Genomic DNA, 14,268 nt, shown 5'->3' with positions numbered 1-14,268 from the left:
TCGAAGCGGGGGACAATAACTGCAAGAAAAATTGAGATGCAAAATCTACTAATGAATAAAGAAAGTATCTAATTATGTTTCTAACTAATTACATTATGCCCCATATTGTAATTTACAAATTCTAGACGCGGGGTTCGCAAGGTGGATCCCCTTGGAACGAATTTTCAAGATGACACCAGTTTCGAGATATGAATTACATTGAATTATGAATAATATGAATTACATTGTTCTATTCCAGTTAATTTGTTAACAATACGTCGTTTCATGTATTCACGCACAAAGATAACTTTCGCAAAGTTCGGGAATTAATATCTCAGGACTGGTGCCATCTTTAGAATTCGTTCCAAGTGGATCTGGCTTGCGAACTCCACGACTAGAATTTCTAAACTGCACTATGGGCCATAAAGCAATTAGCTATAACCTAATTTGTGCATTTTTGTTAATTAGTTGATTGGTTAGTTGACTACTTACTTCGAGTTATATTGTGCAAATAGTGTCCGCCCGTTCGAGTATACCAGTTCAGAAACTAGAATTGTGGTATCAACCACAGACAACCTGAGAATTTTTGAAAGTGCTCGCTGAAACATCCTGTATATCTGTAAGTTAAGTTAAACGAAAGCGCATTATAAAAGTGACAATGCCATTCCTAAGTAATACCAATGCAACGTACCTAACACAGAATCTACCGACTGCATTCAGACGTATTATGCGGCAAGTTCTTTTGAAAGAATATGTTGAAAGATGGATTGGAACTACATTCTCTTAGACACGTACATCGTACGAAATGCGTAACTATCCCACGAAGTTGCACACAAAGTGCAACTTCGTGGAGTGGAGTACGTTCAGTCTGACTAAATGCAACCTCTTTAGTGCGCGAAGAGCGAAACAAATTTTTTTTATTATACGGCAAGCGGTTGCTGTTACATAAAATGCTTGCAAGCAAAACACTGTCTTCGCAACATAAAACGCTGCTTTTTCTATTTGTTTGATAAGATTTGGAATGAAACTAGCATGTTAGGAGGCTATGCGTCCTACTGTTGCACCAAGAACAACGGCGGCGATAAGATTACTACTGTCGACCACACTGAACGACCACGCACACGCAAGAGGAGATGTGCATACTTCATTTGAACCTCAAGGAAGGGAAATAAAAACTGAAGGGCATTAACGAGAAAAGCAAAATTTAGTTGCACTTGCAGCGCATTGTCCCTTCTACAATACTAAAGAAGCCATTACTAACTTGAGAGGGAGGCTTGGCAAGCCATAAAAGATGCACAATTTAAGGAAATCTGAGTGGCGACGCCACCTTCAAGTTCCCGCACCGATTCGCTCAGTGACGTCATGAATTTTGACAACGTCTTCTCGACCCGCCGTGGTTGCTCAGTGGCTATGGTGTTACGCTGCTGAGCACGAGGTCGCTGGATCGAATCCCGGCCACGGCGGCCGCATTTCGATGGGGGCGAAATGCGAAAGCACCCGTGTACTTAGATTTAGGTGCACGTTAAAGAACCCCAGGTAGTCAAAATTTCCGGAGTCCTCCACTACGGCGTGCCTCATAATCAGAAAGTGGTTTTGGCACGTAAAACCCCATAATTTAACAACGTCTTCTCGGACATAGCCAATTTGCTATTCGTAATGATAGCTTACATTGCATTCCAGAAGAGCCGAATACAGAACTCAAGAAATTTCCACAACTTCTACTGAGTTACAACTGCCAAAATACGCCCCTCCCCCTCCTTATTATAAAATCCATGACGCCCCATTGACGTACTGGCGCTGGATTTCGGCACGAAATTTTCTTTTTAAAGAAAGAAAATACAAGCTTCACCTTCAATTTGTTCCTCATTAACACTCAATGTATTACGCCAAATTATGAAAATACTGTTTGTAAAGAACACGTCAGCATCCTCAGAAACCTTGGTACCTTAGCGCCTGGGTTGCTTCAAGCGCCGCTTCCGATTTCAAAATTTCTTTTGGGCAAGGCTGTTCGCTTATGAAGTAGCTGCATACATAACGCGTGGGGCCAGCACAAAAATGTTTAGTACGACTCATAATATAACCGCAGTCTCTTACCTTCACAAATGTCTCCTTTTTCTTCAAGTTCAAAGAATCCACTCGCACTGTCATCGATGGAGCAGCAGCGCTATCCAGAAAGTGGCCATTGACCTCCACGGTAAAGTTCTCGCTGCAAATCGTAAGCTGTTTCAGCGACAGACAATTTAGTGAAACGTTTCACGTGAGGCTTTCTCATATAATCTCCCAAAGAGTACAAATCTGTCATCTGGGGACCATATAATGGTTCTGTTGAGTCCCAAAAGCGTTTAAAACATTTAAGAGGATTTAGTTTCGGGCGATCAGCGGTCTTTCTTGATTCTTGAATATCAGGTATTGTTGCCTAGTTGCAGCATAAATTGGTGCGCTAGTGACCACGTTTAACAGGTCTTCTTATTAGTGAGAAATTAATTTAGCGATAAGAGATGGACTAGCAAAATGAAGCCCGTACAGCCGCCACCGCAGAGGCGAAGAAAGACGTATGTAGCAAGAAGGCGTACATTCACGAAAGTTGTCTCGAAGAGGCATCACACTTGCACGGCATTCAATCACGTGACTTTCAAAACCAAATAAAGCGATGAATAACATGCAGACGCTATACAGGTAAACATCCCAGCTTTCTCCGTTTCTTTTCTCCTCTCCTGCTTGCTTCTCTCGACAGAGTGGTGGAAGGAAACGCTCACACACCAACTATCGCGCTGGTGTCTTATGCTGTCCCACCAATTTAGCGAGCGTGGCTCACTACACTTGTCAGAATTGTGATTTGCCTTCATTCGGGTCGAAAACAACGGTCCGGTAGATGACGCCCCTGGCGCCCGCCTATGGTCCAGTCGAGGTGCCTGAAGCAGTATCGCCCTCGTGTGGTGGTCAGTATTTCGAAATATATATCAACACGTCCAGCATTTTATTAACGGAATACTTGTTTCGGAGGCGCCCCCATAAACAAGTCGCCTCTTCCCACCACCATACCCTGCCCTTCCAGGAATCTCTACACTAATCACGGAACAATTCGTTCGCTGTCGGAGTTATTCACAGATACGTATACCTGAAAGTGGCCTTCCGGGGATAAATGTCGTCGATCACGGGATTCGGCATGTACATGAATGTCGGATGCAGACTGTCCGCCGTAGTGAAAGGAACCTCAGCGCCGTCAATGGCCAGCGTGACTTTCATCTTTCGATACAGAATGGCACGGCTCACGGTGCTCGTTGAACAATGGAGAAACTTGTTCTCGACTCTGTGATAACAAATCCACATGGGCGACTTGCTTGTCATTCATTCATTCATTCATTCATTCATTCATTCATTCATTCACTCACTCACAATTTCATCGTCAAAAGGGTATATTACATAAATATAGGAGCATACCTTGATAAGTGTGTTTATCGAAAAAGAACAGGAATTTAAGAAATATAAGACCCATGCCTGACGTAAGGACCCCAATCAGGCTGAATGAGAGTATAAAAAAAGCGACACTGTTGAGAACGGTTGTGATATCACTCGTCGATAGGACTCAGTTTCACAGTTATAGCGATTACATCTATTTGGCGCTCATTCAGTGCACTAAGCACATGAGGTAGTCACGTAGCTTTAAAAACGTTTGCGGAACACTGGCGCAAATTTTTATGCATCGTTCTGCGGACGGGCAACAAAGGCAGGATTGCGAATCCTTGAACGTACCATATTTATTTCTTACAGTAAATATATATCTATTACAATTGTAAAATATGATAATGCATTGTTGATTATGTTTTCGCGAAGGGAGAGTATTGCTTGGGTAGCTCGTTACTGCGCGACTAAGGGCAGGTTATATAATTATTCGTTCTTAAGAACAAATGTTATCTATATTAAGATACGTTCTTACACATTTCAACGCATAAGTAGTATACGCAGTGAGAAATCGCATACAATGTTAACGCCTTGAAAGCTTTCCTCCCGTTAGCGGCAGCTAAAAGTACTTTTCGAAATAACATCTGAAGTATTCAGTTACCTTCGTATCAGGCATAGGCTTCTGCCAATTTTCACTACGTGCTGTAAGCCAACGTCGAGGTTAGCTCCGCTCAGGGAAACGTTCGTTCCTCCCGCTATTGGCCCATAATTAGGCGCCACTTCGCTGAACGACACAACCTAGAAAAAAAAATACCACGAGAAGCTAGTTAGGTGGCTTTGATAACATTTCTGGTGAAGAAAAAACACAGTATAGAACAAGTTACGTGATACAATTTTTGTCTAAACACAACACTGATAATTGCGTCAAGATTAAGGTTTCGTCACGGGCGCCAGCAATGGGATATACCAACGCCGGTGCAAGAAGTCTTAAAGTGTTACTTGTTTCTATAAGGTGCATCGATCATAAGCGCACACGCTGTTCAACTCTCTGTTTACTCAAAGCCACCGAACGCTGTCTACCACACACGACAAACACATGCACGTAAGACAGAAATGACAAACACACTGAGACACACACGCAAATGCACGTGCACACACGCATACGCGCCGTGAATGATGAGGAACTTATTGTTTTTTATTGCCACCTACCATGTATTCGAAGCCAGAGGGAATCGTACGATTTTGCAGAACGTCGTAACGTTTGCCGGCGTTACTGAAAAGATCGATTACGCTTATCACAATGTCCAATTTCGAGCTGTACTGCACAGGGGGTGTTTTGCATCGAACTCTGAAAGAGAGGAGATAAGATACGGCGTCAAGGCTTTTTTTTTTTTCTCTGAGTCATAGAAAAGTAAAATATGTAGGAGAAAAGAGAACATGCAGCTTCCCCCACCCCACTTCTCTTCCCCGGGAGCGGTATGAAAGACAACGCCCAAATCGCTTTGAAGAAGCCGTGCTGGCTGAACAAAAACTCCACTGATTATGTTCTATGGTACTAAAATTATAATGGGAAAGCTATTATTGTCCCACATTAGCACGAAAGATTGGGATCCACGCACTAGGAGTAATCGTTGCATCGAACTAACTCGGCGTTGCTCTCTTGATGAGCGTAGACTTACTTTTTTGCCGGTGGCCGTTTTTCAACGGGCTATCAATGCTATCAAGTTATCGTTTGGCGAAAGACGCACCTACTGCATCCAAAATTGTTTTAATGTTGCCGAAGGAGCCTTGTCTAATGAGATTGCGCGCGCGACGCGAATACTGATGTAAAATTCTCGAATGTACGAAAAGCACCAACGATTACGTCGGGATGTGCGGGATGGATGTATAAGGAGTGCAATGGTTGTCGATTGGACCGTCAGTGGCGGCACCATCAATTTTGGTGCCATTAAATTTTGGTCCCACGAAAGGTCGAGAATTCAACCCTCACTAAAGGTCGTGGGGTTCAAGCGCCTTAATTAAGCTTGCCTGATTTAACACGAAAGGTTGTGGGTTCGAGTCCCACTAATGGTCGTGGGTGGCGCCATTAGTTTTTGCACCACTGAATTTTGGTGCCATAACGCCGGACTGTGAATTTTTTTTCGATGACGCCGGACAACGGATTTTTCGAAACCCATGAGACACTTAAGACTATCGCCTTAATATGCAGCACTCGCGCTTTCCCTGTGACACGCCAGGCGTCGCACCATCGAGACCGATGTTTCGTCCGCGACCACGTTCGTGCCCTTTCCCTTTGTCCTTCCACGCCGTGGTGCTCGCTATGCGTGTTCACGGAGCCCATCATACGCTTGCTCATAACCCGAGTTCACGAAGTGAAGCGTCACTGTTTCCTTTCTTCCTTTTTCTAATCTCCCAAGACACCACTGAAATATAGAAGTATAATAAGTAAAAGTAAACCATAAGTAATTAGTAAATATCCCACCTCTGATGAAACATAAACTAAAAGGCGGTGTATAATACATATATGCATATATATGTTTTCAGTTATTAGTGTCCCAAATTTTCTCCTCGTAGTATATGCGGATCCAAACAAAAATTTCAGCCAGAAAATTGGGCTCAATGTTCTGGTTTTGTTATTGCTGCATGGCTACCATTATAATCATGATCCTCCACCGTATGGAGACAGCGTGGGTTCGGTCGCCATAAAGCGATTACATAGGAAGCGAGTGCTGAGCTTCGCATGGAAGCGCACGTTATCCTGTGAAGCGCATGTTATTGGGAAGTTGCATTTTTTTTTTTTTTCTGGCATCGAAGCTGTAAGGACTGTGAAAGCAGTGCTGGGTTGCCTTCAAGAGGAAGGTCATTTTAACTGCGGAGAGGATCGGCAACCATGCCAACCCTTCCCTCCCAATATGTCCTCCAAATCCCAGAGGACCTTGTTTGCCATGCTTTTACAAAGTGCGCCATTTCGAACGCCCTCGATGGCATAGAAGTAACCGTCCTAAGATGTTGCAACCGAGGAAGTTGACGACTGAAGCAAGAAATACGATGTAAAAAAATTTTCTGGATCAGTTTGCTTCACACGCATTATACGCGGATGTAACTTTTTTCGCTATCCCCCAGTTTCGTCTTGTGTTATATGCGGGTTTTTATTGTATACAGTGTCTCTTTCTTTTTCTTCTCGCCGGTGTAGAATGCCGGGCAGTATGCGCATGATGCTCTCTAGACCAAGCATCACATTTTCTTTTTATTCGTTCGGTCATTCGTTCATGGAATCTTTCGTCCAGAGTAAACACTCCTTTGTGGCTAACGAGCATTCCTTCCTTTGCATTCCTTCCTTTTTGCATTGCCCCTCAATGTTGCAGCGGTGCAAGGAGGCGTCAAGTGGTCAAATTTCGATTTGTTACATTTTATTCATTTGCGGAAACCCAACCTCATCCTTGCTTTTGTACGCAACGTATACTTGCCGCTTAGGGTCCCAGTAAACGATGTCACAAGTGTGGTTCCCAATTATGATCTCAATGCTGCTGTAAGGTTTGCGCTCAGGAGAGCCGAAATTGTCACCAAGTATCGTCATGATAGTGCCGCCGGAGACAGGCCCGCTCAACGGGTATACCTGAAAAGGCATAGAAAAATATTTGCTATATAATATATTTGCTATATTTTTTAGTTAGATACATGCAACGAGACAGTATTCTGTAGTGTCATGGGAAAAATTAGACTATTTTCATGTGTCACTTTTGCAATCAGGGCTTAAGAGTAATTTCCCAGCATTATATACAGACACCTGCGCAGGCAGTTGTCTTCATTGTCCGTTCAGGATATTATCCAGATGTCCTACAGGACATTGACTGTCCTGCAGAACGGTTCGGCGTTTCTTTAGTAGCGACAGAGCTTGCCGGCAGCCGTTCACCTATCTAGCACTTCTCTTCGTAAGAGGGCAATTGACGTTTTTGGTGGCGCAGTAACCGTCATGGCTACAGAACGCAAACGTCAGTTTAATTACTGCCTCCTTGCAATGCTCGGTTGTCAGTGTTTAGAAGGATCAAACTTATGCTGGGACATCGAGATGAGGGTGGGAATGTGTAGGAATGGTCTAGTTGGTGAGAGAGGTAGGGAACGGAAAATTTAGGAACGAAAAAATTTTTTGGCACGTCCGAGATTTGTACCCCGGTCTTTGTGTTTTCAACACAACGCTTTGACTATTTGGTCAGGCTGCTAATCTGAATTCGCATCAAATATTGTCCTCCTCTATAACTAACAGGCCGAATATTGGTGGCAGTATTGCTTGCTTTAACAAAGTAAAAAACGCGATTAGAACTTCCGCAAAATGAACAAAAACAAACAAACAAATAAATAAACAATAGATGCGCCACACTGATTCGGTAGTTCACTAAGGTTACTGTTTGGACATGTTAGTAGGACATGAATGCAGCTTTTTGTGCACAAGACGAGGACGAAGAAGAGGCTCAGACATACGAGTGTAGTGTATCTCAGCCTCTTCGTCCTCGTCTTGTGCGCAAGAAGCTGCATTCATGATTCAGTAGCCTCAATTACTGCGCTAAGCCGCTTCGCTACATTGTACCCCTTCACATGCCCTAGCAGCACCAGTCATACAAACGAACAAATGTTTAAATAAGCAATGGTCAAGACTGGATTTGACTTGAACGCCGATGGGCACTGTTCAGTGACTGCCCTCCATTTGTGGGCTCCTGCTAGCGGGCGAATTCACCCTAAGTGGCGATTCAGGTTGTTGATGGTACGGTGAAATGTGTATAGTTCTCCGGCCCGCACGGAACAGATTTTGACGACTGCGGGGATTCTTGTGTGGCGACTTCGGTTTCAGCAGAGGTATATCGTGTGTGCAGTTCAGCTACTCAGGAGCTCGGATGCGAGTGCTCACGAAACGTAGAGTGAGACGTCCTAAATCGAGGAAGTCATAAAGTACTCTACAGCTTCTTAGATTTATGTAATATTCTTCTGCGCTCTCCATTTAATAATGTAGCACATTTGCCCCCGCTCAACATTGAAAAGCATCCAAACTCATGTGTAGTGCATCAAACATAATCGGCCTCGATGATATGGATATCACGCGTTCTTGGGTCAGGAATAACTGGACGGGAGAATACGATTATTGTTTAATCTGTTCTTGTTTGTTTTTAAGGCATCATCTAAATAAATGTTACGTCATTATGTTACGTTTAATGTGACCCAGTAAAACACTTTATAGAGAATACGCAGTGGTTGCTTAGTGGCTATGGTGTTGGGCTGCTAAGCACGAGGTCGCGGGTTCGAATCCTAGCCACGGCGACCACATTCCGATGGGGGCGGAATACTAAAACACCCGTGTACTTAGATTTAGGTGCACAGTAAAGGACCTCAGGCGGAGTAAATTTGCGGAGTCCGCAACTAAGGCGCGCCTGGTAATCAGATCGGAGTCTGGCACGTAAAACCCCATAATTTTATATAGAGCAGTAAGCATACACCTGCTCCACGTCATGATGTCATCAGGATAGCTGCCCACCTCGAACCTTCTGGTTCTGGCAGGTGGGCGTCACTCTATTAGCCCTAAGCTTTTTCTTCATTATTTAAAGGAAAATGTAAAAAAAAATATGTAGCCACATCTTATGGTGACGGCTACTGCTTTTCTCACAACAGAAATAACAATATATATATAAATATATGTAGTAGAAAAATTAAAAACGACGTCAAAGAGTCAGAAATCCACAGCGCACAGTCCTATACATCAACTAAGATGTAAATATAAAAGGCAAAGACATGTGGCACGCCAACGAGTTTGTAAACAAAGTCACACAAGCGGCCGCGATGTAGACTGCGATGAGCATGTGAACAGATGAGGAATTACATAGTTAAAATAATGCACGCACAGAATATGACAATCAAAAATTAGTTTCAACATAAAATACGAAACATTAAGGCACGTAATACACAGGCGCTAGTAATTACAAATAAAAAAAGCAAGTTGTAGTTACATTGTGTGTCTATTCAGTGCGATATCTAGAACTTGTTAAGGATGCCCGTATCTTTATAAAAATGTTCGAGTGCATTCAATGCTTTTCGCTGTGTTATTTTCGATGGCCATGGGCTCAGCTTCGTGAAGACTCACGATCTGCAGGACTTCAATAAAGTTTTACCCTACCATTCCATACAATGGGCTCAGCAATTTTGCGTGTGAGAAAGGTCGGTGAGGATAAATTGAGAGCAGTGCTTTTTCTAGCTGCCGTCCTTGTGTCGCGTGTGTGGGGCATTCGAGGAGTAGATGGTGAACATCCTCATCGTCATTACCACACGAGCAAACCGGATAAGAAGCCCGTTTTATTCGATATAGAAAATGCTTGGTCTATGCATGCTGTCCCAAGGCGCATTCGATGAATTAGTGCCTCGGTACCTTTCGGAAGCTGCGCATCCAGCCGGTATTAGAGTTGAGGGTCCACTCCGTACAGAATCGATTCCTTAGTATGTTCATTGAACCAGGTTGACATGCACGAGTACTTCTTTAGCTCTCTTAATATGATTTGCGTGTCCATTGGTGTTAAAGAGATGAGTTGAATTTCTGTATCCTCATGGGCCTATTTTGCCGACGAGTCCACTAATTCTTTCCCTGCTATACCAGCGCGTCCAGTGACCCACTGTTATATCACTTCATGTTTTCTTTCAGTAACCTGAGTTAGCTCTTCCGTACTACATATGTTATTTGTGCGTGCGGTAGGTTCTCATCAGTATTTTCAACACATGCTAAAGGCGATAAGAAATCCGCACAAATTACCAACTTTTTTGAAGTCTCATATGATTTGATAAAATAAGTGGCTTGGAGAATTGCCACTAATTCCGCTATTGTGGGCGACGACATGCGTCCTAGTGGACCTGTATTCCACCTATAAAGATGGTATAACATAAGCGGCAGTTCTAGATCAGATTGTAGATCTACATTCTAGATCATTTAGTCGTACCTACTAAGTACAGGGAGGACCTTTTGAGTCTCTGTCATGGAAATGGGTGGTTCGGCCACCTAGGCATAAACAAATCAAAGGAAAGATTGCTTATGGAATACTACTGGCCTGGCTGGTTCAAAGACGTAGAAAACTTTGTAAGATCATGTGACGCCTGCCAGCGCTCAGGTAAACCAGGAGAGACATGGAAAGCTCCACTGAAGGTAGTGCCCTTAATAACAGAGCCTTTCAGACGACTTGTAATAGACACGGTAGGGCCTCTTCCGAAAACAAAATCAGGTTACAGGTACTTGTTTACCATGCTGTGTCCGGCTACAAAATTTCCAGAAGCAATCCCTCTGAAAGAGCTCAGCTCCAGCGAAGTAGTAGACGCGCTTTTGACAGTGTTTTTACGAGTTGGATTTCCAGCCGAAATTCAGGCGGATCAAGGGTCAGTATTCACCAGCGCACTGACTTCCATATTCTTGCAAAAGTGCGGGGTAAAGTTAATACACAGTTCTGTCTATCACCTGCAGTCAAACAGTGTAGAAAGGTAGCATTCAGTGCTTAAGCGAGTTTTGCGTGCGCTCTGTTACGAGCACAAGGAGGACTGGGAAAACTGTCTGCCGGCAACTTTGTTTGCTTTGTGAACGGTTCCACATGAAGCGACAGAGTTCTCGCCAACAGAACTAGTTTATGGGAAGACACTCCGTTCTCTTTTAAGAATGCTAGGAGAGATGTGGAAGGAAAGAGGAGAGAGTCCTACAGTGTCTGAATACGTGCTAAATCTGCTGGAACGACTAAGCGCAACCCAAGAACTAGTCGGAAAGAACATGGGAGTAGCTCAAAAGAACACCAAATTCTATTACGACAAGAATGCGAGGCTACGTACGTTTAACGCAGGAGACCAGGTAATGATCCTCAAACCTTCAAGAAAGAACAAGCTTGAAGTTCACTGGGGCGGGCCCGTTAAAGTGTTGCACAAACTTTCAGATACTAACTATGCTCTGAAAATGCTCTGAAACTATGCTATGAAAAACTATGAAATATCACTGCAATTTGATGAAGCCGTATGTAGAGCAGAGCGGAGTCGTTAACTATACCATCAAAGAGCAGGATGGCACTAGTACCAATTTTAAGGAGTATAGGGCTACCTCCAACTCTGGAAACGGCCTAGAAGAAGTAGTGAAACATTCGGTAAGCTCGCACGCTCTAAGACCCTAGCAGCTAGAGGACCTAAAAGGGATGTTAGGGGAATGTATCGACAGGTTCAGCGATCGGCCAGGTAGAACCGAAATAATAACGCATGAAATAGAGCTGACATCGACCGAACCCGTAAGGTCAAAGCCTTACAGGGTGTCGCCAAGACAGAGAGAGATTATGGAGGCAGAGATACAGCGCATGCTATAGTTGGGAGTTATTGAGCCCGCTGAGAGTGACTACACGTCACCGCTAATACTGGTAGAAACCCCTAACAAGGACCCTCGTCCGTGTGTCGACTACAGGAAGTTAAATGCCATCACTATGGATCAGCTGTACCCGATACCCAACATTGAGGAACAAATTGAAAGAGTTAGCGCTGCTAAATACATTTCAACTATAGATCTCGTGCGGGGGCACTGGCAAGTTCCCCTTTCAGAAAGTGCCAGCCGCCATGCCGCATTCATCTCACCTGTAGGCACTTTTCGCCCTCTCGCACTCAGCTTCGGGCTGAAGCTTTTAGCTTCTCTAAGTTAATGGATATTGTCCTAAAAGACTTGCAGAAGTTCGCCTTGCCGCATCTGGATGATGTAACAATTTTTTCGGACAGCTGAGAACAACACGTATCGCACCTCAAACAGGTGTTCTCACGGTTGAGGGAAATCGGCTTAATGAAGAAAGCGCAAAGGTGTAGATTTGGGTGTTCGCAGGTTACTTATCTGGGCCATGTTGTCGGCCAGGGCATGAGACGGCCGGCCGAGCTGAAAATAGCTACGATTGGAGAATTTTCTCAGCCGCGCACGAAAACAGACCTTCGTTCATTTTTGGGACTTGTGGGGTACTATCAACGGTACATTCCGAATTACTCGCAAATGGCAAGTCCATTAACGGACGCCCTCCGAAAGGGAGCACCGAGTAGCGTACAGTGGCATAAGAACAAAAAGAACGCTTTCCAAAGTTTGAAAACGCTATTGGTTTCTCGTCCTGTGCTTACCGCACCAGACTACACCAAGGAATTCATAGTTCAATGCGACACAAGTGACAGAGGTATGGGCGTGGTACTTAGGTCGGCGACGATAACGAGGAGCATCCTATCCTCTATGCCAGCCGTAAGCTAAACGTAAGTGAGGAAGACAACAGCACTTCAGAGAAGGAATGCGCTTGTTTAGTTTGGGCCACCCAGAAGTTGTCGTGTTACTTGTACGGAGCAAAGTTCATCTTCGAGACCGACCACTGTCCTCTGACGTGGCTCAATCAAATGTCACACAAAAATGGCCGCTTGCTCCGATGGAGTCTCACTCTCCAAGAGTACAACTTCTCCGTTAGATATAAGAAGGGAAAGTTGCATAGCAATGCGAATGGTGTGAGCAGGCTAATTTGAATTCTGAGTTTGAGGGTCCCACCTAAATTTTTGGCTTACTAGTGTTAATTTTGTTAAAAAAAATCCCGCCTCGTTTAGCAGGATTCCCTCCACGATTGCCGAATTTGTCAGCCCGAAATTGCTTCAAAAATTGGCATAGCGAAATGCAGCATTTTTTATTTCTGCACTTATGTTTTCTTTGAAGCCTAGTGGGTCTAAAGTGAGAGCCAATGTACGTCATCTCGGCGCAGAGCCGTGTTGTGGGGTTCATATTGCAGTTGCCTGTCCTTGTTGGATGTTTTTGGGGCGGTGACATCATTAAACAAGTGGTTACTGCGAGCCAAGACATCAACCCCCTGGCCACGAGCCGTTCTCTTTCCGCCCAGCGGTTATCAGCGCTGGACAGTCGAGACTTTCCGGGCCATGGAGGCGCTGTTAAGAACGGCCCAGATGAGGTGCAATTGTTGCCAGCCAGTTGCGACGATGGCGGCGTCAACTTTCAAGGAACGACACCGTTACACTCTAGCCTCGTCGCCGTTGTGACTGAATGAGTTCGACGAAGCAGGCTTTGTGCCGCAACATGACGCCGCCAACCGGGTCGGCCGCGAGCGGGGGAGTTGCCAAGGGAACGTCGTCGGGGACCCCTTCCCACGCGCCGACCAAGACGCAGGACAATGGCTACCCGGGGGCGCTGCGAGGGTCAGCTCCGAGTTCTACGAAGTCGGTGTGACGTCGGTTCCGGACCGGACCGCGAACCTGTGTGCGTGTGTGTGTGTGTGTGTGTGTGTGTGTGTGTGTGTGTGTGTGTGTGTGTGTTTGTGTGTGTGTGTAAGCCATCCCGGAGAGAGGCGGTGTGTTTACAATGACTGGACGAACGTTTCCGTCCCCTTGGAATCAAGGGGGGACCGAGTGTTTATAAACCGCTGTTGTGCGGATGCTCGACACACTTTCTAAAGCAGTCATGTTAGACTGACACACTCTCTCAAGCAGTCGTGTTAGACTGACGTACTTTCTCTCGCAGTCATGCTAGACAGATGAACTGCATGCACATACTGTAAATAAACCCATATTCCTCGTTCTCGATGAGAAGCAGTCCTTCCCTTCATCAACGTCCTCAGCGTGGATAAGTTGGACGACGGCATGGGCCAGCTACCTTCGAAATCGTGCCGGACTCCAATCTTGACAACGGGTTACGAGCGATGGGATTGAGCCCTCAATCCTGACACCGTGTGCAGATTGACTCTCCTCATAATCTTCAAGCCACCTGAAACGGCGAAACCGACGCACTGCTCTCCGTCTAACTGCTTGTAGTCGTTCATAGTCTGCGTCGACACTGTCATGCCCTCCCAGAGCAGTTGGATATCGCGTAGCCCTGGA

At 44.9% G+C, this 14,268-nt stretch overlaps 1 protein-coding gene across 1 annotated transcript in view; it reads right to left on the bottom strand.

The window, feature by feature from the left end:
• LOC126523013 (hepatocyte growth factor receptor-like) overlaps positions 1-14,268 on the bottom strand; it is a 54,210-nt gene that overhangs the window by 30,519 nt on the left and 9,423 nt on the right. The window contains exons 5-9 of the mRNA XM_072288956.1: positions 6,849-6,997; positions 4,591-4,729; positions 4,043-4,179; positions 3,098-3,289; positions 2,074-2,185 (exon numbers count right to left, since the gene is read on the bottom strand). Coding sequence (XP_072145057.1) covers positions 2,074-2,185; positions 3,098-3,289; positions 4,043-4,179; positions 4,591-4,729; positions 6,849-6,997 — 729 coding nt within the window. The remainder of the gene's footprint in view (positions 1-2,073; positions 2,186-3,097; positions 3,290-4,042; positions 4,180-4,590; positions 4,730-6,848; positions 6,998-14,268) is intronic.

This window comes from Dermacentor andersoni, chromosome 6, assembly GCF_023375885.2.
Source record: "Dermacentor andersoni chromosome 6, qqDerAnde1_hic_scaffold, whole genome shotgun sequence".
NCBI classification, from domain to species: Eukaryota; Metazoa; Arthropoda; class Arachnida; order Ixodida; family Ixodidae; genus Dermacentor; species Dermacentor andersoni.
This window is presented reverse-complemented; position numbering and strand designations above follow the sequence as displayed.